Source organism: Eptatretus burgeri, chromosome 2 (genome assembly GCF_056783735.1).
Source record: "Eptatretus burgeri isolate ZD-2024b chromosome 2, Ebu_testis_v1, whole genome shotgun sequence".
Taxonomy (NCBI): Eukaryota; Metazoa; Chordata; class Myxini; order Myxiniformes; family Myxinidae; genus Eptatretus; species Eptatretus burgeri.
The window spans coordinates 89,855,805-89,883,540 of NC_140962.1; the positions used below are offsets into that span (position 1 = coordinate 89,855,805).

A 27,736-nucleotide genomic window follows, 5' to 3' on the forward strand; every position below is an offset into this window, starting at 1 on the left:
ATGGTGAAAGTGTCTGCTCTGAGTCTGGGAGGTCGGAAGAACCCAACCAAGACATACCAAAGACTTTATAAAATGGAACGTGCTGCTTCCTTGCTCGGTGCTCAGCATTTACAAGGATACAGCGTGGAAAAAACAAGCAGAGGTTGGCAACCACTGCACAGGCTTGATAGGCCTAATGGCCTCCTCCTGCGAAAAAGTTCCTTGTAATTGAATGCATTGTGGGATGCGACATTCGTAAGCACTTCTCAATCACCAAAAACAACCCCAGCACTGTGTTCTTCTTCCAACTGTGAAACCAAACCGTTCATCAGCAAGTCCTCGCTTTCAAATTAGCCAACACTGCTTGTTCGTATGAACGTTTGCAGGTGCATCTAAACAATGGATGCTGCCATTTTTTATTTTTTTTTGGCTCTTGTTTCATGGTGCTGGTACGTGGAGGTTTTTCTCCTTCCTATCCCTTTAAATAAAAGGAAAGTGTCATCCAACACCAATGGGTTGCAGAGATTTGCAGTCAGGCAACATGTTCGGCACGGTCACGCCGTTTCCTGTGACATTTGTTGTGGCAGCAATTCCTGGGCCCAAAGCAGAACTGTTTCTCTTTGTGATTTTCCTGCTGTGATTGCCACTTTGGAGGGAAGGTCAGCCCGTAATCCAGTCAATCAGACAGTGCCAAGTCATTACGGACCTTATCTATTTTGTTTAATAATGTGACCATAAGCTGTGAGCTGTTTGCTAATCTTTTCAGATTTTTTAATTTCCCAGACTAATTGCATTGTTAGCGTGTCAATCATGGGTCGGTGTAATCCATTCATACTGACAAAGTTGCTATGGCGACCCTCGCCGAACCACAATTCCTCTCCTCTCCCCTTCGGCCTACCCTCGTCGTACTTTTGACACACCACAAAACCTTCGGAATCCATAAATTTGTTGAACGGCCTTACCTTGGAATTAGGGAGCACAAGAACGTACATGAACTGGTGAAAATCCTTTGTTTATCAGTGGCAGGAAGAGGTTATTGACCCAGTGGTAATAAGCTTTTCGTGCGTAAAACAGATGCTGTGTCTGGCAACTCACAGGTTCAACTGGAGTAATGACTTTGATGACAGAGACTTGCATCCCACCGCAGGCCGAAGCGAGCCGTAAACATCCACAAAAACAAAGTAGCCTCGGACGCCTGGCTTGTGGATCGAAAGGACTGGTTCTCGCCCTGCGACTCGTGCTAAGCCACGTTAAGTGTTTTTTTTTTCTTGAAAAAGCGCTTCGTGGGAGATTAGCTTCCAGTCACTATGTTCAAGTTGAAAAGAATCTCTGAATTTGAGCTTCGGTCGACTCCAGTCAATTTGAAACCTGCTAGGCCCACGCTCTAAGCCGAGACATAGATTCAAGAGGATTTTCTCTTCCTCGGTGGTAGTTTCATTTTCCAGGCGATTGAGAGGCCAATGGTGCTTTAAACGTCGTATCTGCACGGTTCGGCAACACCGTCGAACCGTGGCAGCTCCGACTGTAACAGGTAATGGTCGCCTGCCACCGGCAACGTGAATTACCAAATCCCACCGCAGCAGGAGCGACTTCAGCATAATAAGATGGATGATTTAGGGAAAGGGCGACAGGAGCGAGGGGGTGCGTTTGAGCCGAGTCTCTGAGTGACAATTCATCAGGGAAAGTTCCATGAAGGGCACTAACAAAGTGTTAGGTAATTGAGGTGAAAATAGTTCATTAGTGCTTTTTGTTCTTGTAATTAATGTGGTAATTTGCCAACTTATTAGCATCCTGACCTGCAGTGCCTCCTCGTCCGTCCTTCAGTTGGAGGCAGAGGCACGGATCTACCCTCGCGGTGGGCGAGAGGCGAGAGCGCTCCAAATAAATTGCCAAAGATTCCTGCTGATTGGATCTATTCTGCTGCAAAATATATTTTGAACCCTGAGAAAGTGGAATCTCATTAGTTTGTGTGCTGACTTTTAGCATATCACGTCTCGTCGCTTTGAACCCGCTGCCGACCACATTTAATGGTGGCATTATTAACGCAGTTGATCGATAGTCGGCCTGAACTATTGTTTCAGTGGCTGTCTCCTTTAATTCTCAGCAGTTAGTTCCAAAGTACGAATCAGCCATTAATCCATAATTGGACTTCTGCAGTAGTTTAGGCCTTGCAGACCATGTTGTTTTACAACACAATTAAAATTACTGCATCAGGGTTTCAGACTGACTGCTGTGAAAAAGAAAAAAAAAATTCCAGACTTGGCATCAAAATTAATTTCGGCAGAATACCCTTGTGTGAGATTGCTTCCAAAAATGAAAAAAAAAAGAAAAAAAAAAGGATGGCCTGGATACAGAGAACAAGGTCCGAGTGTTTCCCAACTCAGGTTTCGTGTCAACAGAATGCCTCCAATTTCAAATCCACGCTCCATGATGACGATGTGGCTATTCTGTCGTTTACTCAGGTTTTTACATCAATGAGTCATTGTCGCTCGAAAAAAATCTTCTGTTCAGGACAAAAGAAAACTCGGCCTCAACTCTTACTTCATTTAAAGGAGTTTATGGGTATATAATTGTGTCCACATTTGAATGGGCGTCCATCTTTTATCCCCATATCATCCCTCTGTATGGAGTACCACTGCACTACATGATAATGTTTGCGAGAATGTTTTCATTTTTTGTATACAAAGTCGTGGCAAAGACTTCCAGGAGGAAAGAACATGGGGAAGAATGAGAGCATGGTGGTGGAGGAGTTGGGGGAAGACAAAGGGTGTGATCGAGCTGGATTATAGACGCAAACTCTCAATCATAGCGGTGAAAGGGAAAACTGAGGAAGAAGGAGAAATTTCTACTCATTCATTGCTGCTTTTTTCCCGCCTGTGGAATCAACTTCCACACTTTCTTCAATCTCATCTTTACCTCCAGGTTGTCGAGACAGCTCTTCATCAGCATCTCAGATCACTCCCCCCCCCCATACAAAACCATGGTCTTTCCTACCCCCATGAAACCTCCCCAAACTACCTCATTTCAACTTTCCTATTTTCCTTCCTGATAGTTTGCTTCTGTATCCATCTTGCCCACACCCTGTGTCCCCCGTCGTCCTCATTCTTCCTCACATCCCTTATCTTCGAAGTATCTGTCGACAGTATTTTGTCCTTCTCGCTCTGTTCTGGCTCCTCCATGAGCCTCAACTGCATATATATATATATATTTTTTTTAAATTTGGTATGCAGCCTAGCTGCTGGTTGCATCATTTCTGGGCGCATGGCGGTGCTACTGCTGCATGCGCCCTGCTTCCAGTAAGCTGGTACTCATGTTTCTGACCTCAGAGGGATGACAGCCTGAGTCAACCCACCTAGTGGTATTTAACGGCTGACAAGGGCTCAAACCCGAAGATCTTAAGCTAGCCACTTTTACCATTAAGCTAACATCAAACTTTATCTGTATATTATAAAATGGAACAAAAATGGGGAAATGAGGTACAAGAATAGACCCAATAACCTGGAAACCCAGAAATTGGTGGGCCTGGGGAGGGTTAATGATGGTGGATAACTGAATGTGTGACATTCAAATTCAGCATTTTTATTTCATTATCATCATCATCCTTGGAAAGAAGTAATTTCGTTGCTGAGTGCCAGTTCCCCACCCCCCCCCCCAACCAAGACCCGAGAAAATATATAATATATACCCGGGAAGGCAATGGCATGAAACTGCTTCATCAGCACCGATGCTTTGTAAAGAGTATGGTAAATCAGAATCAGTATACTGCATCTATACACTGTATACATTTATTTATTTTAACCCATGAACTTGATGAGGTAGCAAGGCACACGTCGAGTCCCATAACAGCAAGTACTGCATGACCCATCAGCAACAAGCGTCGTCTGCCACACAAACACTGGTTGCATCATTGCAGATCAGGCAGGTCGGTGGTCTTTCTGTTTTCTACCCACTTCTCTCTGGCCTTGCCCCCCCCCTTCTCTCTGTGCTCTGTCCCCCCACTACTTCTTCAGGGCGCTCAAGGTCCGCCAGTAACTCCCTTCTGGTGAAACTGCAAAAATCAAAAATCACTGCTCACCTTCTCTCCTTCATTCCTCGTTTTCCTCCTGCCTCTGGAACAAACTCCCACACTCTCTTCCCCTCCAGCTCTTCAAAACAGATGTTCACCACCATCTCATATCTTCCCCCATACAAAACTTTGATGTTTTCTACCCCCATTAATCCACCCCAAACCCACCTTCTTCATATTCCGTTTTCCATCCTGAAAGTTCCTGTAGTGTCCACCTTGTTTACCCCATCGACCCCGCTCCAATCCCTCTCTCTTCCACAGATCTCCTAATGTTTCTGTTCCCAACTGTTGTTGTGCTTCTCTCTCCAGCCCATCTTGTTTCCTTCTCCCTTTGTTATATGTTCTGCGTGTTAGCTCCTATATGAGCCTCAACAAAGTCTCCAAAAAAACAAACACATTGTCTCTACCCTGCTCATCACCAGTTACAAGGTGAGGTTGCAGTCAGGAGGGATAAATTAAACAAGAAGAGCAACTCTGACCCTGAATACGGCATGATGTGGACGTCATATGCATAATTTACACCAACACATCACCTCCAAGCTCGGATAGCATCAGTGTGACACTCAGGTCTTTGATGATGGTAATTTATGGTCATAAATAAATGAAGACAAAGCCGCTGATCCCGATTTCTACCTTACTATTGGCTCGTCAGGATGACATATTGCCAAATCGTTTATTTGTGACCATGCTGAGTTGGTTAAAATTAAGGACTTTGATTTCTGTTTTGCTCTTTTAGTTGCTCTCCTCCTGAAACAAGGTTACATATCAGTCAGCCAACTAATTTTATTTTTTACAAAAAAAAAAGAAAATAACCAAAATTAAAAGTAGGTGAGCATAAAGCTTACATTTGAGGCCAAGTATCCAGTTGAGTATCAGGGGTTGTCAGTCTGTTTGTGAAAGAGTTGTGTCAAAAACCTTACTCAGCCACCAATCCTACAAGGAGATGACAATCGTGGGTTGAGGGGAGGGGGGGTGTAATTTGAGCATATATATTGTCATGCGCACACTGATTAAGACCGACGCTGGACAGATGGACTGAACTGACTTTTACTTCCTTAGACTACGCTCGGACAATGGCGGCTTCGCACGTGCAGAAATTGCAAGAAGGACATGAGGCTCTTATCTGTTTCAAAACCAATGGGTTTATTTCCCGTACAAATAACAGGGGATGATGATTGCAACTGTGCAGATGACAACGGGTTGAGGTGGGGAAGAAAGGGGGAACACGGAATTGATAAATAAATATTTATATACAACTAGATGACCCGTGAACCCGTTGGATTCCCGTTGTGACAGTGGTTGATAAAAAAAAAACATTTAAAACAATAAATAAATAAATAAAAAGATAGCTCCAGCGAACTAGACCGTTCAGGTTGTTTGCAATGATCAAATACTCCCGAAGAGTACTTGACTGAATCAGGAATTGATTTTTAAATAATTTTTTCGTTGCCCGATTTGAACAAAACTTGATACTGCACACCGCATGAGAACGGTGAGTAAGGTGGGCCGAAATTTTTTGTGCTATCGTGTACTGTTTTGGCTGTATTTCGGGAACATACATACATTCATACATGTATACAAGATGAGAGTTTTAGTAATATATAGATGAGATGATGGAACCAATGGCACCATACACCTGATTCAATCATATACAGAGATGGGGGAAGAGAAAAACTGGATGAGACATTAGCTCTGCTGGTGGATGAGGAGGAGCAGGTCCACAGACAGGATGACAAAGCACACGGGCATGGAGAGGAACAAGCAGCAGGCATGACAAAATTGGGAGCAGACTATCGAGCAGGGCCATGAGAAGGCAGGAAGGCAGACAGAGGCAGGACCATGGTAAAAAGGCAGGTTCCTCCTTGAGGTCATACACCAACTGCTCTCAACCTCTTGGTGTAATCTCCACTGTCCTCAGAGACATTCAAAAACTCTTAGCTCTCATGAGAGGTCTCTATCTCTGCCCTCTTATGGCAACGAAAACACTGTCCCTCAGGAAAGACGAACTCCACCCCTTCCGAGGCACCCATAACTCTGCCTCTTGGGAGGTGATGAAAAGCTCCACCCTTCTCGGGTGGTGATCCAAGCTCAGCCCTTCTCTCTGTTCCACCAGGGCCTCATCTCGATACCTCATCTGGTGGGACATACAAGAGGTTATATGTATGATTCCTTACCTTAAACCCTATTAATGACAACACATCACCCTCCATATGGTGCACAATTAAACAGACAATTTTTCAGCTATGTTTCCTGACTTAATCACATCAAGATGGGCTAACTACTCATACATGGATCATATATGTATGTGTATATATATATATATATATATATATATATATATATATATATATATATATATATATATATATATATATATATGCAGTGGCTAAATGGCATTGCCCATAGTTGGATACCTGGTGCTGCTCAGGCTGGTTGCGATTTTCCTGGGCTGGGTGAGGTTTCGTGACATGTTGGACGTTGAGAAGCTTATTTGGGGTTATTGGCCACATGGTGGTTACCTTTTGCCTGAATTTTCACCTGAGTAAATGATCTCCAACCCCATTCCTTGGTCAGGGACCACATCCCAATATACACTTTATTGCGGCCTTTGGTGTCCTCAAAACAGATGTCAGAGACAACATGCGGTAGCTCAAAGCCTTGCCCAGATTGTGAAATACCTGCACCCAAAATCTTGGACCTCCAGGTGCTAAGGTTTGGCCATGTAAGGATAGCAAACAAACACTTGAAAGAAAATATTTATATGATATATATATATATATATATATATATATATATATATATATTGTATACCTATCTCACACACAGACACAGACACACAGCTGGAAATTCTTAAATTTAGTTCATCAGGAAATTGAGCAGTGATCATGTCTTTTTTTCCATCATGGCAAAATTATATCCACGACCAAAAGGATGTGGAGTCAAATATCACGATGGCGATTATGAGAGTAATGCCAATATTGTTAGAAAAAACAATTATTTGCACAACCGATGGCCGACCTAACATGTCATTGGTTTCTCGTTGCCCTCATGCGGGAGACTTGAAAAGCCCGAGGCTCCAAGCGAGTGGTTGCACTGCTGTGCCACAACCATAAATCTTCACATTCGTCATTTACAGCGTGTTCAAAATGCCATGAAGTGAGCACTGCCTTCCGGTAAATTTGTGCAACAATGTAATATCGAATAATTTCAATAGCGCTAAATTGCTCTCTGTATGGCACCGCAGCCAGTTTCACAAATCAACGTCCTGCTGTATTAATAGTGGAGGAAAGGAAAAAAGTTGGTTATGTATTTAGGTTTTTCCTGATTTGTAAAACACCCAGTGTCACCGGTGCGTTTTGGAGAACATGAAGAATGATTCTCTAGGGTCTGATGCTTTATTCGCAAACTCACTGAGGTCTTCCTTTCCATCTCTTAGCATCAAAGCAGTGGAAATAAAAATTGTGGCTGTTAGCAGTTGGTTGTTGTGGCGAAACGGTGCATCAGGTTCATTGTCCCCTGTTTGTGGTATGAGCCGAGGATGTTTATGCTCAAAGTTGCAGGAATTGCTGAACTCCTTGCCTGTTATAGTTTTCTAAATAATTAAATAATTTTAAATGATTTATCATGATTTTAATTAACGATTTCATTCTAAATTTTTATGAGCAAGCAGGAGTACCTGGCGTTATACGGTGCTCTTCTAATCCTGTTGGCATTTTGAAGAAATTTATTTTTCTTCTATTTTTATGAAGGACTTAAAACACTTCGCTACATCCACTAAGGAATTGGGTTTACAAGAATAGGGTGGGATGGATTATATTGTATTAATAGGGTGGGATGGATTATATTGTATTAATAGGGTGGGATGAATTATATTGTATTAATAGGATGGGATGGATTATATTGTATTCATTCGGTGGGATGGATTATATTGTATTAATAGGGTGGGATGAATTATATTGTATTAATAGGATGGGATGGATTATATTGTATTGATAGGGTGGGATGGATTATATTGTATTGATAGGGTGGGATGGATTATATTGTATTCATTCGGTGGGATGGATTATATTGTATTAATAGGGTGGGATGGATTATATTGTATTGATTGGGTGGGATGGATTATATTGTATTAATAGGGTGGGATGGATTATATTGTATTAATAGGGTGGGATGGATTATATTGTATTGATTGGGTGGGATGGATTATATTGTATTAATAGGGTGCGATGGATTATATTGTATTGATTGGGTGGGATGGATTATATTGTATTAATAGGGTGGGATGGATTATATTGTATTAATAGGGTGGGATGGATTATATTGTATTGATTGGGTGGGATGGATTATATTGTATTAATAGGGTGGGATGGATTACATTGTATTAATAGGGTGGGATGGTTTATATTGTATTAATAGGGTGGGGTGGATTACATTGTATTAATAGGGTGGGATGGATTACATTGTATTAATCGGGTGGGATGGATTATATTGTATTAATAAATTGGGATGGATTATATTGTATTGATGGGGTGGGATGGATTATGTTGCATTAATGAGGTGAGATGGATTATATATTGTATTGATATAGGGGGATGGATTATATTGTATTCATTGGATTGGATGGTATGAAACCCTTTTTTAGCTCTCAGAACGGCTGCGAACTTCAATTCTGAAGTTTAATTTTTCGCCGCATCTTGCGTAGCGAACGTGGCTCAAAGAGAGCTCGGTCGTCGTCTTCTTCGTCTTCTTCTTCTTCTTCTTCTTCTTCTTCTTCTTCTTCTTCTTCTTCTTCTTCTTCTTCTTCTTCTTCTTCTTAAACCTTTAGCACTCAGCTCTTTTATATACAGGATCCGGATCTCCTTAAATACTAAACACCTGTACACATCCTCGCATTGAGGGTGCCTTTTGAGAGCATCTATCATCAACTTTTAAATATATTCGGACATTTGCTTTAAAGTTTCGAAAAGTTCACGTTACTATTTAAAGATTATTCCATTTAATGTATTGTAATTTCGTAAATACATTATTTTCTCGTCATGAACGACAATCGTCCATGACGGGTGTCGCTATTGGCTCAATCAAGGCACGTGACGAAATAAAGGAAGTTGTTATTGTTTTTTCTTCTTCTTCTTTCTCTTCTTGTTCTACTTCTTCTGGTGAAGACAAAACCTTGAGGACGCGGCTCTTGGACACATTTGTCCTTGTTGTAATCTGGCTTTGTTTAAGAGATTCTCATGGTTATGGCATGTGCAGAAATGAAATAAAGCCACAAATGCTAGCATCTCCGGACATTTATAAGCATTGCAATGCACCCATTGATTTGTAGGCATGTGGATGAGGCATTCAATGATGAGTGAGGAAAGTTAAAAAAATAAAACTTTATCGTTAAGAAATCGTTGTGGCCTCTTCCAAGTCAAGATGTATCAGGATGTGCATGATAATGGATATAATTAAATAAGGCCGTTAATTATCTTCAAAAGGTGTGTTTTAATTAACCCAAACACAATTTTCACTCTTGCACTTCCTTGGAGTTCCCTTCCTTTGTATGCAAAGTTTTAGGCTGTAAAGTTTCATGGGTTTGGAGTTATAGAGGAGGCACACACACACACACACACACACACACACACACACTTATTATTATTATAGATAATAGGGTGGGATGGTTTATTTAGTACAAGCTAAGTTTATTTAGGAGTACCCGGCCATTGCCCCGTATTGCTCTGTCTGTTTTTTTGTGGTTTTTTTTAAATTTTAATGTTGCATTTCACGAAGCTACAAAGGCTTAGGCACTATAGAACGAAAAAAAAAACATCCAACTTTTTTTGTTCATAATTTTTTTAAAAAAAAACATTTTTTTTGCTTAAAGCGCTCCCCAGTACTCACGGATGAAACTGAAAGTTTGACGCTGATCCGTTCAGCCTTCTCTGAGAAAAATGGTGTCAGACAGACAAACGGTGCTTTCATTGCAGTCAGACCTCTCTATTTGCAGGAGATACGTTCCTGGTAAAAACCCTGAATGTCTAATCCATGAATACTGGGGCATTGTTTCAATGGGAATAATGGGATAGGTTCCCTGCAGTTCATGATTCATCAGGGAAAATCAAAAATCCTGTGAAAAAAAGTAAAAAAAACCATGAATACTCCCACGAAAAACTGCGAAAACTTGAAAAAAAAATGTGAATATGCCCGTGAAAAACTGCAAAATCTGAAAAAAAACGTGAATATGCCGATGGAAAACTGTGAAAACCTGAAAAAAACGTGAATATGCCGATGGAAAACTGCGAAAATCTGAAAAAAATAATAAAAGGTGAATATGCCCGTGAAACCTGAAAAACATAAACTTGAATATGCCCGTGAAAATCTGAAAAAAAAACCGTGAATATGCCCGTGAAAATCTGAAAAAAACGTGAATATGCCCACGAAAAACTGTGAAAACCTGAAAAAAACGTGAATATGCCGATGAAACCTGAAAAACAAAAACGTGAATATGCCCATGGAAAACTGCGAAAATCTGAAAAAAAATAAGAAAAGGTGAATATGCCCGTGAAAACCTGAAAATCATAAACTTGAATATGCCCATGAAAAACTGTGAAAACCTGAAAAAAACGTGAATATGCCCGTGAAAACCTGAAAAAGAAAAACGTGAATATGCCCGTGAAAAACTGCAAAATCTGAAAAAAAAACGTGAATATGCCGATGGAAAACTGCGAAAATCTGAAAAAAATAATAAAAGGTGAATATGCCCGTGAAACCTGAAAAACATAAACTTGAATATGCCCGTGAAAATCTGAAAAAAAACGTGAATATGCCCGTGAAAATCTGAAAAAAACGTGAATATGCCCACGAAAAACTGTGAAAACCTGAAAAAAACGTGAATATGCCGATGAAACCTGAAAAACAAAAACGTGAATATGCCCATGGAAAACTGCGAAAATCTGAAAAAAAAATAATAAAAGGTGAATATGCCCGTGAAAACCTGAAAATCATAAACTTGAATATGCCCACGAAAAAACTGTGAAAACCTGAAAAAAACGTGAATATGCCCGTGAAAAACTCCAAAATCTGAAAAAAAAACGTGAATATGCCGATGGAAAACTGCGAAAATCTGAAAAAAAAATAATAAAAGGTGAATATGCCCGTGAAACCTGAAAAACATAAACTTGAATATGCCCGTGAAAATCTGAAAAAAAAAACGTGAATATGCCCGTGAAAATCTGAAAAAAACGTGAATATGCCCACGAAAAACTGTGAAAACCTGAAAAAAACGTGAATATGCCGATGAAACCTGAAAAACAAAAACGTGAATATGCCCATGGAAAACTGCGAAAATCTGAAAAAAAATAATAAAAGGTGAATATGCCTGTGAAAACCTGAAAATCATAAACTTGAATATGCCCACGAAAAAACTGTGAAAACCTGAAAAAAACGTGAATATGCCCGTGAAAACCTGAAAAAGAAAAACGTGAATATGCCCGTGAAAACCTGAAAAAAAACAACATGAATATGCCCACAAAAAAAACTGCGAAAACTTGAAAAAACGTGAATATGTCCGTGAAACCTGAAAAACAAAAACGTGAATATGTCCGTGAAAACCTGAAAAACAAAAACGTGAATATGCCCACAAAAAACTGCGAAAACCTGAAAAAAACGTGAATATGTCCACGAAAAACTGCGAAAACACGAAAACACCACGCACAGTTCCACAAATGTAGTATCAGGTCACATCACATACACTCAGCCGCAAATACACAGGGTCTGTGCACGTCTCGGTCTGACAGTGCTGTATAGATTTCTTGATATAATATATTTTTGATTTTATTTCATGTACCATACTCGTTAAAGAGTGTTGTTACTACCAAAGCAGTTTTTTGGTAAGGGTTATACTGGTGATTTTTGTGTTGTTTGTCTGTGCTCTATCCTTTTTAATGCTGAGCATCAAGCAAGGAAGCAGCACACACTATTAAAGTCTTCAGTATGACTTGGACAGGGTTTGAAGCACAAACCTCGCAATCTCAATCTCAAAGCAGACACTCTAACCATGAGACCACCGACTATGGTATAATATACAAATATATTAATTAATAGAAAAATATTAATCCTATGTTATTTCACTTTCATAAATGCTGACTATCCCTAATCACACTAAATCTTTCACAATCCTGTCTCACAAAGTCCATAATTATGGTTTTGAATACATTTCCTACTACAGAAGTTATACTTGCAGGCCAACAATTTCCTGCTCTCTGATTTTCCCCTTTCTTAAATATTGGAACCTCGTTTGCTGTCTTTCAATCCTGTACTATTTCTCCTGTCATAATTCGATACAAGCTGTGTTATCCTGGAGTTTTATTTTGTTTTATTACCAAACGTTATTTTACACTTACCAAACGTCTAACGTTTTCTACCGGTAAAGGCAGTGATGGATTTGATATAATCCCCAAACTTTGCTTTGTAAATGTTGATGTAATCATTTGGAACATCCCCCATCTCACGATCATGCCACTCTCTCTTTACTGTCTCTAATCAGTCCTACACCAATTTTAATGCTCCAATGATACCTTATTATTTTCCCTGATATTCCTTGCTACGTCGACGTTAACCTGCCTTTTATACTATGGTTTGGAGCTTCATTTACACAGATACTGTGTGTGGAGCAAGGATAGATGCAATTTAATAGGTGTGCAGGCAACAATTGGCAGCTGAGTTGAAGAAATACAGTCAAAGTGGCAATGGAGTTGGAGAGATTTTTCAATCGTAGGTGTTGAAGGTTGAGCACTGAGGCAGATACAGCAGTACAATCAAGACAGAGAAGATAATTGAAAGGACAAGAGTCGCATTTTGTTTTCAGTGTTGGTTCCTCTGGCAGCCGCGGACATACTGGCTTGCTCTTTGTCATGGACGAGACTAAAAGTGACGGTGTTGGTTTAATGATGCTTCTGTCACTCTTCACAAGTCTGTGGTTTGACCGCATCATTTTACATGCTGCCAATAGAGCCACATTTCCCTCACCTGGATTTGGCACCCATAGGGGTCCAGCATTATTTAGATGAGACCGGGCTGCGACTGAGGTTTTTGTTTGAGTACCTCCATTGCCTTAACTGCTCTTCTTCCTGAGATGACTGCACCGTTTTGTACAATGCTGATACCCCCATCATGCTTCAACTGTGCCAAAGTTTCAACTTTCTCCGCTGCGCAAGCTTTGCAAGCAGTCTTGGTCATCTCTCCTCGAAAGTGCTTTTCCCTGTATTCAATCCTCCTCCGATCTCATTCTTCGTGCCCTTTCTACCACGCCTGACCTATCTTATTTCTTAATCCTTCCTCCGACACTTGATTCAATTTCTTCCCTCCTGTCTTTTTTCTCCTGTTGCTGGCCAATATCATTATAATTAGTGATTAGTGTTGATTATTGATTAATCTGTGTTTTGTGTGCTTATTTTAGATTATTTGTTTGTAATCAAGGTGATGTCACATGTTTACTTTTTTGGTGCAATTCATGGTTTCCTTTTGTGGCTGAAGATGGGCTTTCACTTGTGGCATGTCAACAACCTGCGAACGTGAATTTGTTTAGAGTGCATGAGATGCTGAATCAGACAACAATCACACTCTGAGATAGCAAATAATGTAACTTGTGTCAAAGGATGTCCAAGAGGATCACATCATTTTATGACTGCACTTTTAGGCATGAATCTGGAATTTGACCAGGGTGTTGGCAATAACTCTCTTAAATTTCAGCAAAGACACCATGGGATATTTAACACCGGCCAGCACGTAACTAGCGCTGGCAAATGTGTCCTCCGACTTAACATCTGCAGATAGACAGTGCACTTATTAATGCATTACCATAAATGCAAAACAAAAGGGTGACAACTTACAGCTGAGTGGGAAATTTAAACCCCAGATACAAAATTATAAGGTGACGTTGCATACCTTTATGCTGCCATTGCCAACCCAGTTGTGCAATTGGGCTGTCAATGAAACTATTTGGGAGGTTAAGAAAATGGGTTTCTGCTCGAACCAATTTGTCTGCGAGTGGGTGCCCAGAAATGTTCCCTCAGGGTCTTCAAACTGGCCTTCACACACACACACACACACACACACACACACACACACACACACACACACACACACACACACACTATAAAATGGAGTGATAGTGGCTATTACTGATATGATATCAACATTGTCAATCATATGCTGTTGATATCAGTATATATATATATATATATATATATATATATATATATATATATATATATATATATATATATATATATAAATCAACACCTCCCATGCTCTTCTAGCAAAAGAAGCTGCATAAAGCAACCTAGAAAGGTGACCAAGGTAAGCCCTTTACTATATCAAACCCTTCCCAGAGTTCCTCCGCAGCTGTAAAGACATTCACAAATAGTACACACATGAGAATCCCAATGCTACACACCCCCTCAGCTGCCGGACCCGTTTTATCACTTTTTCGCGAATCATCAGCGACAGCGCAGACAGAAATGCAATCCAAAGAGGCTCCCAAGCATGTACCATGTGCGAATGTCAAAATCAGTCAACATATACATTATAAAGAAAGACCTACCCACATCTCTCACCTGTGATTGGAGGGAATAACCAATCAGCTCTCATCTCATCAACTAATCCCAGGAGACTAGGATTATGTAACTAAATCGACTCCTCCCATTCTCTTCTCGCTGAAGAGGCTGCATAAAGCAACCAAGAAAGGCTACCAATGTAACTGTACTACCCCCATTTTCTCGGGTCGCTCACATGCATTTGATTTTTTTAATTAATTTATTTTCATTATTTTTTTTTCATTTATTTATATTTTCATTTCCAGATGCTTTCCGATGGTTCTGTGATTTTTTCTGGTGTATCGGCTTCGATGTCCGTCAGCATACAAAATTACCGTGCTTCCACATTGTTTCAGGTCACTCACCTGCATTTGTTTCATTTTTTTTTCATTTATTTATATTTTCATTTCTGGGTGCTGTCCGACGATTCAGTGAATCTTTCCGGTGTACTGACTTTGATGTCCATCAGCACACAAAATTTCAGCTTTCTAAGTCACCCGGAAGGTACCAATCTTTAATATCAGTGAGCCAATGAGTGAGTGAGTGAGTCAGTCACTGGTTAGAAAGAGCTTCATATTTATTAGACATAAAGCTTGTTCTCACCACTGATTCACTGACACACCAATATTGAAGTTCGGTACTGAACTGAACGTAGAAAGCTGAAATTTTACATGCTGATGGACATCGAAGCCAACACACCAGGAAAAAAAAATCACAGAACCTAAAGAAGCATCTGCAAATGAAAATATAAGTAAACTAGAAGGGCACTCGGTAGATTGCATTCCTCAGCCATATAATGCCTGATCCATGAGAACATATCAGGCTCAATACATTTTTGAAATATCATCCTATATCGTCGTTTTTGACCCAATCTCTCAATAGTGAAGAATTACTTTCAAATTTAAACAATTCTCATATCCAGATCCAGATTCTGGATACGAGATTGAGTCAATTCGTCATGGTCACACACCCAACCTGCCACCAAGTTTCGTCCGAATATGTCCACAACTTTTTGAGATATCGTGCTCATATATTTGTTTAGCCCGATCTCTCAATGGTGAGGAACCATTTAAAAAATTATCGGATCAAAATTCGGATTTGGATCTTCACCGTAGTTGAATCAAGTCTTTATTGTCATGCACTCAACGTGTCTACTAAGTTTCATCCGAATCCGTCCAAAACTTTTTGAGATATCTTGCTCTATATCATTTTTCACCCGATCTCGCCGTGGTAAAGAATCACTTTAAAAATTCCAGCAGTCGGATCCTGATCCGGATCTTCACTAAAATATAATCAGTTCGTTTATGTCACACACCCAACCTGTTCACAAAATTTCATCTGGATCCGTCCATAACTTTTTAAGATATCTTGCACACAGAGAGACAAACAGACAAACACGCCGGTAGGTGGCGATGGGTCGCTGAGCATGGAAACTATAAGATATAGAGCAAAATGGATGTCATATATCGGATAGGGAATCACCTTAAGATTATGCATATCAAATCTCATCCAGTTCCATCTACTGATAACTACTCGGTATCAATTTGAATGAAAAGTACCGAAAATGCGGTTTGAAATCGGAAATCCCCAAAGTTCGAGGGGGTGCTGTGGGTGAACAATGATCTAAATCGAAAATCCGGCTCAATCGTTTGTGCACAATGTATTCCACATGATTAGTGTGAATTTTCATGACCATTCGACCATAACCCTAGGAGGAGTAGCATTTGGCGCGAAGGCACCTCCAGCTCTCGCATATTATCGATTTTTGCACAAATTGACCTTTGACCCCTGACCTAAACGAAATCGGACAATGTGTCCTGAGGCAAAGTTGTAGTACTCATTGAGTACCATGAACCTGCAAAGTTTCATTCGAATCGATGGACTCACCTGGTCGCTAGGGGGCCTTCAATTTTCGCCAATTTTCGCGCATACCCTAATTGTAGGGGGCGCTGCGGGTAAAGTATTCCATATATCACAAAAACCGGAATATATTTGATAGAGCATCACCTTTAGATCATTCGTGCCAAATTTCATAACCCTATGTGGGATAATGGCTTTCGGAATTGATTTCGCGTGAACGGTACTGATTTTGAAGGTTTTTCGGTTGTTGCTAGGGAACCAAAGCGTCCCTAGCAACCATCACAATTTCCAAAGCACAAGGTCATAAGATGTACCTACCACCCGAGTTTGGTCAAAATCCGCCCACGTTTACTACCAATTATGCTGATTACAAACGAACAAACATCCAAACAAACAGACAGAATTACTGACAATAAGGGTCACCTATTTCGGCAACCCAACAAACAGAGAGAGAGAGAGAGAGAGAGAGAGAGAGAGAGAGAGAGAGAGAGAGAGAGAGAGAGAGAGAGAGGTGAAAACATAAGCTCCTTCACTTTCGGTGGCAGAGGTAATGAAAAAAAAATAAAAACGAAGATAAATCAATGAAAAAACAAATCCAGGTGAGCGACCTGAGACAATGGGGAAGCACGGTCCATTATTGCTTCCAATGCGTAAGCGTATCCTGCTTTACATATATATATATATATATATATATATATATATATATATATATATATATATATATATATATATATATATATATATATATATATTTCCCTTAACATCCCTCGATATGGAGTACGACCGTACTCTCCATCACACACTCCATATTGTGAAAAACACACAACTGCCACTGCATAAAGTAGTGTCAGATGCTCACCACCGATCACAGTATCATTCTGCTTACCTTGCCCTTTGATGTAATTTAGTAATTCTAAGATTTCAATTAACAGGTAACTAAACAGGATAAATGTCCCATTGTTGGTCCTCGCCATTGTTGGGCAGGATCCTTGTCGCACGTGCTGATGTTGGAACAGGATTCACCATTCCAGCTAAAAGGTGATTGTTCACCCTCAATGGACAGCCTGCCAGCTTATCTCCTGATGGGGACTTTACTCTGTTCAGTGGTTTCCTCAGTGACAATGTTGATGGAATGACATGCATTCTGGGCCTGTGAGCTGTGATGTAGGTGTTTGTTTGACGATGTGCATTGGCATTCGGGCCAGGGTGCATGTGTAATTTAGTTTGCCAAGCTTTGTTGGACTGTATAACTTGGTCTTCGTACCAAAGTACACGTCCTGAGCTTTGTTAGAATGATTTTATTTTTTTATTACTTTTTCGATGTAAAAAAGGGTCCTCTCCACAGAAGTCCTCAAACGGTGACACTATGACTATCCATTCTGAGCATGTGGACGAGGACTCGTGTTTTTTATACCAAAATGAGCCTTGGCTTTTGGGCCAAGTTGCATCTGTATTTGTTTTATCAGCTTTCTTTAACAGTCTATTGGTCTTGGTCTTGGGCCAAGTTGCATCTTGTTGGTCTTGGAGCTGAAGTACACTTGATTATCTTTGCTATAATGTATTTTCCCAAAGGGTGGGCTGGTCATTAATGTCGGCTGACTGATACTGTAGTTTGCAGCATAGGAGCTGGCACTGCATTTTGCAGGGGCATTTCTAAGTTTTTCACAGACTCCAATTGAGCCGGATTGCTCATTTAGTGTGTGTGTGTGCATGCGTGCGTGCGTGCGTGCGCGTGTGTGTGCGTGTGTGTGGTACTGTGCAAAAGTTTGGGTTTTTCCAATGATATTCACACTTTTGGTTGAATTCATCAAATTATAATCAGTGATAACAGTCTCATGTGTTTATTGTTGTAAATTAACATCCTTTATAAATACACGTGAAACAACGTGCGTAAGTAAATAACAAGAACAGTGTCATTTTATGGTATCAGCCAAAATTTTGTTATTTTGTGTGTCCGCCCTTTGCCTTCTTGAGTGCCATCACTATTTTATGCACAATTCCTCTAAACGACTGAAGCACTTATACAGGGATATTATGCCAAATATCGTTCAGTACATTCCACAATTCTGAAAGGTTAGTTGGGTTCCTCTTGATCTCTGCTTTCAGGTGTTCCTATATGTCCTTGATGGAACTTATGTCCGCACTCTGGTGTGGCCACATATGTGGAGCATACCAGCTGTAACCTTGTTCTCCAAATACTGTTTTACTACCATTGGAGGTGTCTTTTTGGATCATGATCTTGTTTGAAAATAAATCCTTTTCCTATTAAATGATTTCCATGAGAAACTACATGGTGCTGCAGTATCTGCTTGTACTTCTCTTTTGTTAGTGTCTTGTTGATTTTAACAAATTTCCCAACACAAAAAGCTAAGTTACAACCCAAACAGCCTCCCCTGTGTTTAACAGGATGCTGCAAAATTGTGTCATAACGAACTGGTGTCTCATCCAAAAGTTTCAAATGTTGATTCATCAGAGCAGAGAACCCAATTCATCTTTCAGTTGCTGAATCTTGGTGTTGCCTTATGAATTTCAGTCTTTTCACCTTATTCTGTGTTCTCAGCAGTGGTTTCTTTGCTGCAACTCTGCCATGGATACCAACTGCAATCAGTCTTCTACGCACAATTCTGGACAAGATGTTAATGTTCAGGCCTGCTCTCATTGCATTTTTTTTTTAGACATGGTTTAGGCTCGTGGAAGAGCAAGGACACAGAACAGCACAGGACACAACATAACAAAGCAAACAGCAAGAGAAAGGGGAAATGCCAATAGCAGGGCGTAGAGAGAAGGTAGACGGAGATGGACAAACAAGGGATGCAGGTAAGGATCAGGGTTTGGGGAGAATGAAAAGGGTGGACAAAATGGATACATAAGCCAAATTTTGTGAGTGGTATGGTGGTTTAATCAGCGTATAAAAGATCATGGCTTTGGATGGGTGTGGTGAACACCGCCTGAGATGGTGGTGAACAGCTGGCTTGAAGACCAGGAGAAAAGAAAGAGATCAAAGAGAGTGTGAAGGTGGTTCCACCAGTGAGAAAAGAGAGGAATAAATGAGGATGTGAGCAGTGGTTCTGGATTTTGACAGTTTCACGATGAGGGAGTGGCCGGGGGGGGGGGGCAGAGCATGGAGAGGGTAGAGGATTTCCTGCTAACATGATTTTCTTATGTCATGTAAGTTTAGCTACTTCAAGTGCTTATCTTGCCTTGGGGAGATTTTTCTGGGTTTTCCTTGCATTTTCTTATCTTGTACGGAGCCAGTTTTTTTCAGGCATTGCAGAGTGTTCAGTACCTCACACTATTGTAGAAGATCTCCATATTTTTTGCTATTTTACTCGTATTGTTGCCTTCTTCTCACAGAGTTTGGGTCTTCACATGCTGTTATGTTGAAAATGGCTTCATTGGTGCCAATCTGAACCCACTCATAGACTTTCAAGCAAGGAAACAAACTGATAAAAACTAATTTCACACATTTACTAATTTGTAACTTTTATTGGGGTTTCTTATAATTATTAAATTAATACGCTAAGCCATATTTTGTGGACGTATCTCCTCCGAAACTGCCGGACGAATTGTCGCCACTTTCGGCATGCGGGTGCTCTGTGGTCTAGTGTACAGCATAGGCTATGTGAGATCGTGCCAGACGGACAGGTTTGGGAATTTTTGGCGATTTTCAAATTTTTACATTCGTTTGCATGGCGACGTGTGACGTCACCGCTGAGAGGAATAATGACATCATGACATCATTGGTCATTCGCTGACGGCACTACATCTGTCGTCGACACACCGTCACCGCTGAGAGGCATAATTCCACTCCTAGAAAACAGCGTCTGCAATGTAAAACCCTCTTCTGCACATGCTGACTACCTCAGAAGGTGCATTTGATACAAAAAATGTAACAAGAAACATTGTATATTAAAAAATTCGATAAATCACATTGTGAACACTGGATATGTTGACGTCCTAATGAGCCCTCACTTTACAAACTTCGCGCGGAACGTGGGTTTGGCTCGTTCACATTAATATAACTGGTGTTGCTTACTTCAATAATTTCTGGTTATTTACTGGACAGAATTTCACAAACTGTTTCCAGCATTTTTTTTTTTTTTGGAAGTGTAGATATTATGAACACATGATAATCGAATACGTGTGGCAAAAATAATAATTTTAAAATTTCATAAATATACTTAACGAGCAATAACAGTTAACATAAATAACAAGACCCAATCACACCTCTCACCCATTAGTGGAGGGAATGAAGAATCAGCTCTCATCTTACGATATACCCCAATTGGCTGGGATTATCAATAAATTGACTCCTCCCATGCTCTTCCAGCTGAAGAAAGCTGCGTAAAGCAACCAAGAAAAGCTACAAAAGTGAATCCCTTTGCTGTTTCAAACTCTACTGGAGTTCCTCTACAACTGCAGAACATTCACATGTAGAACATGCATGAGAATCCCAATGCTACACGTCCCCCTCAGCCACCAGACCAGTTTCATCACTGATTGGCGAGTCATCAGCGACAGCGTAGATAGAAACACACACCACCGAGTGGAACCAATAGTGTCATTTTTATAATTTTGACTGATTACTATATCTTTAAACTCTTAAATAAAGAGCTCATTCTTGTCCACTCATTCTTGATTCATTTAGCTGCTTGCAGAATACAAGCACAATCCACTTTATCAAATACAGTGCCTATAGAAAGTCTACACCCTCTTTCAAAATCCTCTTTGCTTGGTCATCCAGTTTGGAGGATGGCCTGATTGACGCAGTGTCTTGGTGGTATCATATGCCTTCCACTTCTTAATTATTGTATTGACTGTACTCCAAGGGATATTCAAAGCCTTTGAAATATTTTTATACCCATCCCCAGATCTGTGCCTTTCCACACCTTTATCCCGGAGGTCTTTTGAAAGCTCCTTGGTCCTCATGGTTGAGTCTTTGCTGTAAAATTCATTTCCACAGGAAACATACAGGAAAAGCTGATTTTATTCTGAAATAATCAGAATCAATACAATTTAACATAAGTGGAGGCCAAATAACTTGGTGTGATTTTGAAGGTAATTGGTTACACCAGAGCTAATTTACAATTGCTATAATAGGGGGTGGGGGGGGGTGGGATGGACACTTATCCAACCAAAATATTCTCATTTTATATTTTTAATTAATTTTCTGAAATTTGTAGAATTTGTTTTTCACTTGGAAGTTGTGGGTTATGATGTGTAAATAAAGGTGGAAAAGTCTGATTCAATGCAACTTAATTCCAGGCGATATGGCAACAAAAGGTGAAAATTACGAAAGGGGGTGTAGACTTTCTAGAGGCACTGTATGTAAGACTCATATTTATTGTTTGCAAGTACGGTACGATGCACCGCAGTTTATGTATAATTCAGTATATCTCCTCTCTCTCTCTTTGTATATATATATATATATATATATATATATATATATATATATATATATATATATATATATATATATATATATATATATATTTGGATACAGTATTAGAAGATAAGTAAAATGTTTAATTGAATCCATGGAGTTATGCTTAAAGGAAACGTAATGGCTTATTAAGTGGTGCCAGAATCATGAACTCTTTAATGACATTTAAGGGTTATTAAAACAATTCATGGGGAAAATGCTATGAATAAAATGTTAGTATCAGTCCTTGATCAGTTCACACATACACGGCCCCTCTCAGGCCTTTCACTTCCATATTATAGGTATTGGTTTGAATCCTTTGTCGGTATTGGGTTGAAGGAGAGATAGCAATGTCGGAAGAAACAAGAAAAGAATAAACCCTTGTGTTTATCATGTTAACACATTTAATTATGGAATCTATACTTAAAAAGTGTCATAATAGTGAATTTGCAATTCTAGAATTGAACCCATACTAGACAAGGCAAAACAAAAAAGTTACTCTTGACTTATCCTGTCAGCCAGGAAGTCGGGTGATTAAAAGAGAGAGAGAGAGAGAGAGAGAGAGAGAGAGAGACAGACAGAGAGAGAGAGAGAGAGAGAGAGAGAGAGAGAGAGAGAGAGAGAGAGAGAGAGAGAGAGAGAGAGAGAGAGAGAGAGAGAGAGAGAAAGAAAGAAGATCAAAGGAAGAGTAAAATAGCATGTAAGGAATAAAAGTCAAAAGTTAAAAGAATCAAAGGAATAATACGATGAAGAGGGGAAAAATGGTTGGGGGGGGGGGGGGGGGTGGGGAAGACATCAAATGGATTTTACTACACTTACACATCAATGACCTAATGAGTGGATAAACCTCTCAACTGTGGTGTCTCGGGTTCTTCTCATCCACTTCTTCTCTGCCCCTCTGTCAGTCTGTTGACGTTCTATCATCTGTCATTCAGCTCTTCCACAAGCCTCGAGTCATGCATTGAAAGGACCAAAATGAGTCATTAGTCGAGGAGAGATGTCCACATCGCTGCATCAAAAGCAGAGTGTGAGGGTCATGTGAGCTTGCCAATTTTTATCATATCATACTTCATGGGGCAAAAGGAAGTCTGCTTCATTTGTTTTTTACAAAAGGTAATTCAAGTCATTCATTGAAACATTATACAATCATTAATGTCATGTCTCAATTCAAAAGAGATTCGGAGCATTGCATCAAGAAGAAATTTGATTAGATACGTTCAGAGAAATTATCAAAACACACCAATGGACAAAGTATTTTTTTTTTATACAATGCACAATCATTGCCAAAATCGAACTCTATCTAACCTTGGCTTTGAATAAACGTAGATGACCACAAAAAGTTATTTGTAAAAATATTAATGCAACACCTTTGGAAAGTAAACAAGTTCTGTAACAAAATTCCTTTGTTTTCCATGTGTGTGCCATTGTTAAAAAAGTACAATGGGCTTGAATTTTGACATGAGAATTTGCATTTAATTTCCACATCCTCTCATGTGATGATCCCACAGACACCAGGATGTCATGAAATTTGGTGTCTCGCTTATGATGATCCTAATTTAGATGGCCTTATCCAGCGCACACAGATGCACCATCCAACGATATAAAGGCCTAATATTAGGTTGGGTCACTTTCAATGGCAGATGAACGGCTATGTTAGAAACTCATAACACGTCCTTGTGCTTTTTCTTAAAAGGTAATCATTCACACCAGTTTGACACCATCATACTACAGGCCAAGCTCATTGGATCACATTCTGTAATCCATCAAGATCTAAAAGATTGGAGTATTCACAATATTATTAATGTTGATACCTCTTCATCCGCCAACTATTTACAGTCCTCTTTCCTTCCATTTTTGAGTTGTGCATTCTTAACACACAAGTTGCGTAGGTTAGTCATGAGTGAAGTTCAGCAAAGGATAACATGGAAACTGTGACACCAAGAACAAACTTCCTGCTTTTGCACAGTCAATTCATTCTTCGAACCATTCTGACATTTCGACTTGAATAGTGTCAAAATAATAAACATGTGGCAACGGATAAGAAAAGATTTAGCTCCTTGTCGTGAATAAGTCTAATAATTTGTCATAATACAGATAAATCCATTGCTAAATTATAGATTAAAATGACTTTCAGATAAACAATAAGTTGAGATACAGTAATGATAGCCTGTTCCCCTCCAGGTCACATGTGTTCTACCAAAATACCTTATCTTGATACTATCCCTAAGTGTAAGCTTAAAGCTCACCTCCACTCAATCACCCCTCACCCCTCCCCCCCTACTTCCTTTCACATGTGGAACCGTGTGCCCGAGTATGTTAACTTGTGCTTCTTTTTTTTCAAGCTTTCAAATCTACTGCTCACCGCTCCCCAACTCATTACTTTGCCCATTTCTATGTGAGCTGACCTTTTCCATAGCTGCTGAAAGCCTGCCCCCCCCCCCCACAACCACCTCCTTTCACCTGCAACTCCTCTTATGCTATGGTGCATCTGACATTATTGTCTTCCTACTTCTCATTCATGCTGTGATGCATCTGACATTCTCGTCTTCTTACTTCCCTTTCACCCCACATTGTGAGTTGACCCTATGCCCCCTGCTGTTCTACTCTTTCAGACCTTTATGCCTATACATAAATAAAAGAGTTATAAAATGCCTGCATTTGACATCGAATTGGGTTGCATTTCTCATGAGGTTGATATTTTTAAAATGGAGAAATGAAAAAGGAAATAAAAGAATTTCCCTGACAGGTGATTCCAACTAAGTTTATTTAGTCATATCCAGCAGTAAGCAAAGCAATGTACAACAACCATGGAATTTGATTTTCTCAACAACCAAAAAAAGTAGCATCCAATCAATGTCCAAGCCATGACTTGAAAAATATTCAATTTATCCACCTAATTGTGTACCATTCATTGCCAAAGGCATGCAGGTGTGACATCATGATGAAATGCGATGAATTTAAATCGGCGAAGTGGGACCTTGTCTGTTTAATGAGTTTGAAGCTTTAGTGGCTGTTGGTATGGTACAGGTCACTGCACACATGACACTACCCATGGAACCACTATCATCACCTGCATTCCAACATACCGATGACACCTTCATTTCGAAGCACCATTTTTGGAGCAGACAAGAAGAAGCCACGGTCCTCCCTAAGATCAGAGCCTGCCAGCTCGAGAAACACAGCATCTGGTCACTATTCATACTATAAAGGGCAGGTTTTACTGAGTGGCGAATCTGGGCCAGATGGGTATGGCAGCAGAGGATGCCTGTGATGGAGTTTGAGATTTATCACTGTTGCCAGAGCTTACAAAAAGGCCGGGGAGCAGGTGGCAATATGTGGAGCCATTATAATACCAAGCTTCAGGAATTAAGTGAACGTGAAGTCTCGATAATGGTAACGAAGCAGGAAAATACTCTTCTTGGTTTGGACGCATTGTCAAACACAGTTTTATCATTTGGGCATGGCTGGGTTATCTGATGGCGAAATTAACTGAAACTATCTTCTGAATCTAATTTATAACCTTGCAAACCGCAATCGAATGCAAACGTATGATAAACAAACAGTAAGTTAAATAAATTATTCCTCCAAACCAAATTTCATTCAATTTCATCAAATGCAACTTATTTTGAAGTTGCAGTGGAATGTGGTTTTGTTTGGAAAATACTGCAGAGGAAATTTCCTTTGTGTATTCTATTGAAAATAATCCTAGAGATTGAGAGAGAGAGGATATTTATATATATATATATATTTTTTTTTTTTTTTACCAAAAGATCATTACCACCTGCAACTAGTATATTCATGACAAAAGTGATTTTATTTCAAAATATCAAGTTTGCCTATTCTTAGAATAATTTCAGATCAATGACCCCATGTTGACACATATTCTCAGAATGGAAAAAGATGTCAATATCTGATTTTAACCCTGTGTTTTTTTTCTGGTATTATGACTAAACCTGAAGGAACTCACTGGAAGCTATTTCGAAAGACATTTCACAAGAAAAAAAAAACTTTGATTTGATCACGTGTGAGGTGGTGGGAGAACTTTTAATTGTGATGTATTAAATGTTCAGATCATCAGAACAGAGTTGCGAATGATGTTAGCTTTTATTGGCATTGGCAATCGCATTAATTGAATAGTAAAAATGGAAATGCATGAAGATAAGATGGATGCTTTATGTACACAGGCATATAATATTTCATAGACCTTTTTGCACCCTCTCGGGGTATGTTACAAATTTACTCCTTCTGCAAAATGTGCCAAAACAAGATTGAATGCATACTTGCTTCTGCAAATGATCATTTTGAATGAGCTCTTTTCACTCAGTGCTTGTTTTCTGGTGTCAATTTATTGACAGGGCAACTGCTGCATGGCTTGTCCTTGGGGTCAGTTTCTTCTCTTACAATGTTTTGCCGACAATATCGCTGTACTTCCATCCGCAACAGAGTGAGCATGCACATTTTTCAAACACACATTAAATGTCAACAGGACAAACTCCCCATGTAGTGAAAAGAAAAAGTCAATCATAGATCTATGCTTTCTCGGAACTTTAAAGGTATGTATGTGTATGTGTATGTGTATATGTATGTATATACTGAACAAAAATATAAACGCACCAAGCGATTGTTACTATTTTACCTCGAACTCATTAATACTAAATCTTCACAACAATTTGGTTATAGAATCCATGACAATTGAGCATTAAATTTCAAAGAGTTCCTTGAGAATTCTGGCGACAGTCTTTGCGCTACAACAGCCGACACAACTGAGGTGTCACTGTCAGAGTTCACAAAGTCAGTAGCGGGTGTTGGCCTCCCTCAAGCGGTTACGCACCGTCTGGGCTGAAATGCGCCTGTTATGCAGCCCGACAGTCTCATCGGCAGTGCTCGTGGCCGGTCGGAGTCGATCCCGGAGATGTTGCAGCCTCATGTGACGATCCTGACCGGCGGTGGTCACACGTGGTCGCCGGGCATGTGGGCGGTTCACGGTGCTTCCAGTCTCTCTGAGGCGCGTTCTCAGGCGGCTAATGGTGGAGTGGTGGACATTGAAGTGTGCTGCAACGGCCCGTACTGACGTCCCAGCATTCAGCATGCCAATGGCGCGCTCCCTCAAGATTTGTGACATCTGTGGCATGTTGACATTTGGCACCAGTCCACATTTTGGGGAGGCCTTTTATAGGGCAAGCTATAGGGAGTGTTTGTGTCCTGGTCACGCTCACTGACCATCACTCTGTCAAGCCCCATGGTGCTCATGGGAAGGATTACTCAACGTGTGAGTCCACACACTCAGAGTGGTCAATTTCAATGGGAACATCTGTCTTGAGCAAAACAAAGGAACCATTGCTCAAACATATCATCGGTTTGACCATTTTCCCATAATGGCAATCTTGACTTAGATATTTAGGTTGGTGCGTTTATATTTTTGTTCAGTATATATATATATATATTTCCCATGCAGTGATCTGTCCCATGCCATTGCCACCAGAGATTCAAACTCAATAATTGCTTCAATAATTATTCAATAATAATTCAAACTCAATAATTAATGTATATGTATATATATATATATATATATATATTAGTGCGGGCCCATTGGTGCATGCCCGTAGGTGCGTGCCAGTATGTGCAGCTTCGTTCCTTCACTCTCGTAAACGACGACTGCATTGGGGCATTGTTTCAATTAGATCAGACCAACCGTATCATAAATGGCCATAACTTGGGAAACACCTGGGAAACATACTCAGGTCCCCAGCGTCAAATGTGACGTCATATCAAACGAAGAAGAAGAAGAATTGTGACGCCCCCTCTCTCTCCCCCCTCTCTCCCCCCTCCTCT

General features: G+C 40.0%; 1 protein-coding gene across 31 annotated transcripts in view; it reads left to right on the top strand.

Annotated features, from left to right (window-relative positions):
- The window catches only part of LOC147032534 (uncharacterized), a 166,928-nt gene that overhangs the window by 37,694 nt on the left and 101,498 nt on the right, over nt 1-27,736 (top strand). For 7 of the 31 annotated variants that reach the window (XR_015055214.1, XR_015055207.1, XR_015055208.1 and 4 more), the window contains exon 3: nt 26,260-26,348. The exons of the other annotated variants lie outside the window; for them this stretch is intronic. Coding sequence is in view for 1 of the 7 variants with exons in the window: in XM_085870255.1 (XP_085726381.1) it covers nt 26,272-26,348 (77 nt within the window). In the remaining 6 variants the exon portion in view is untranslated. The remainder of the gene's footprint in view (nt 1-26,259; nt 26,349-27,736) is intronic. 31 annotated transcript variants of the gene reach the window in all.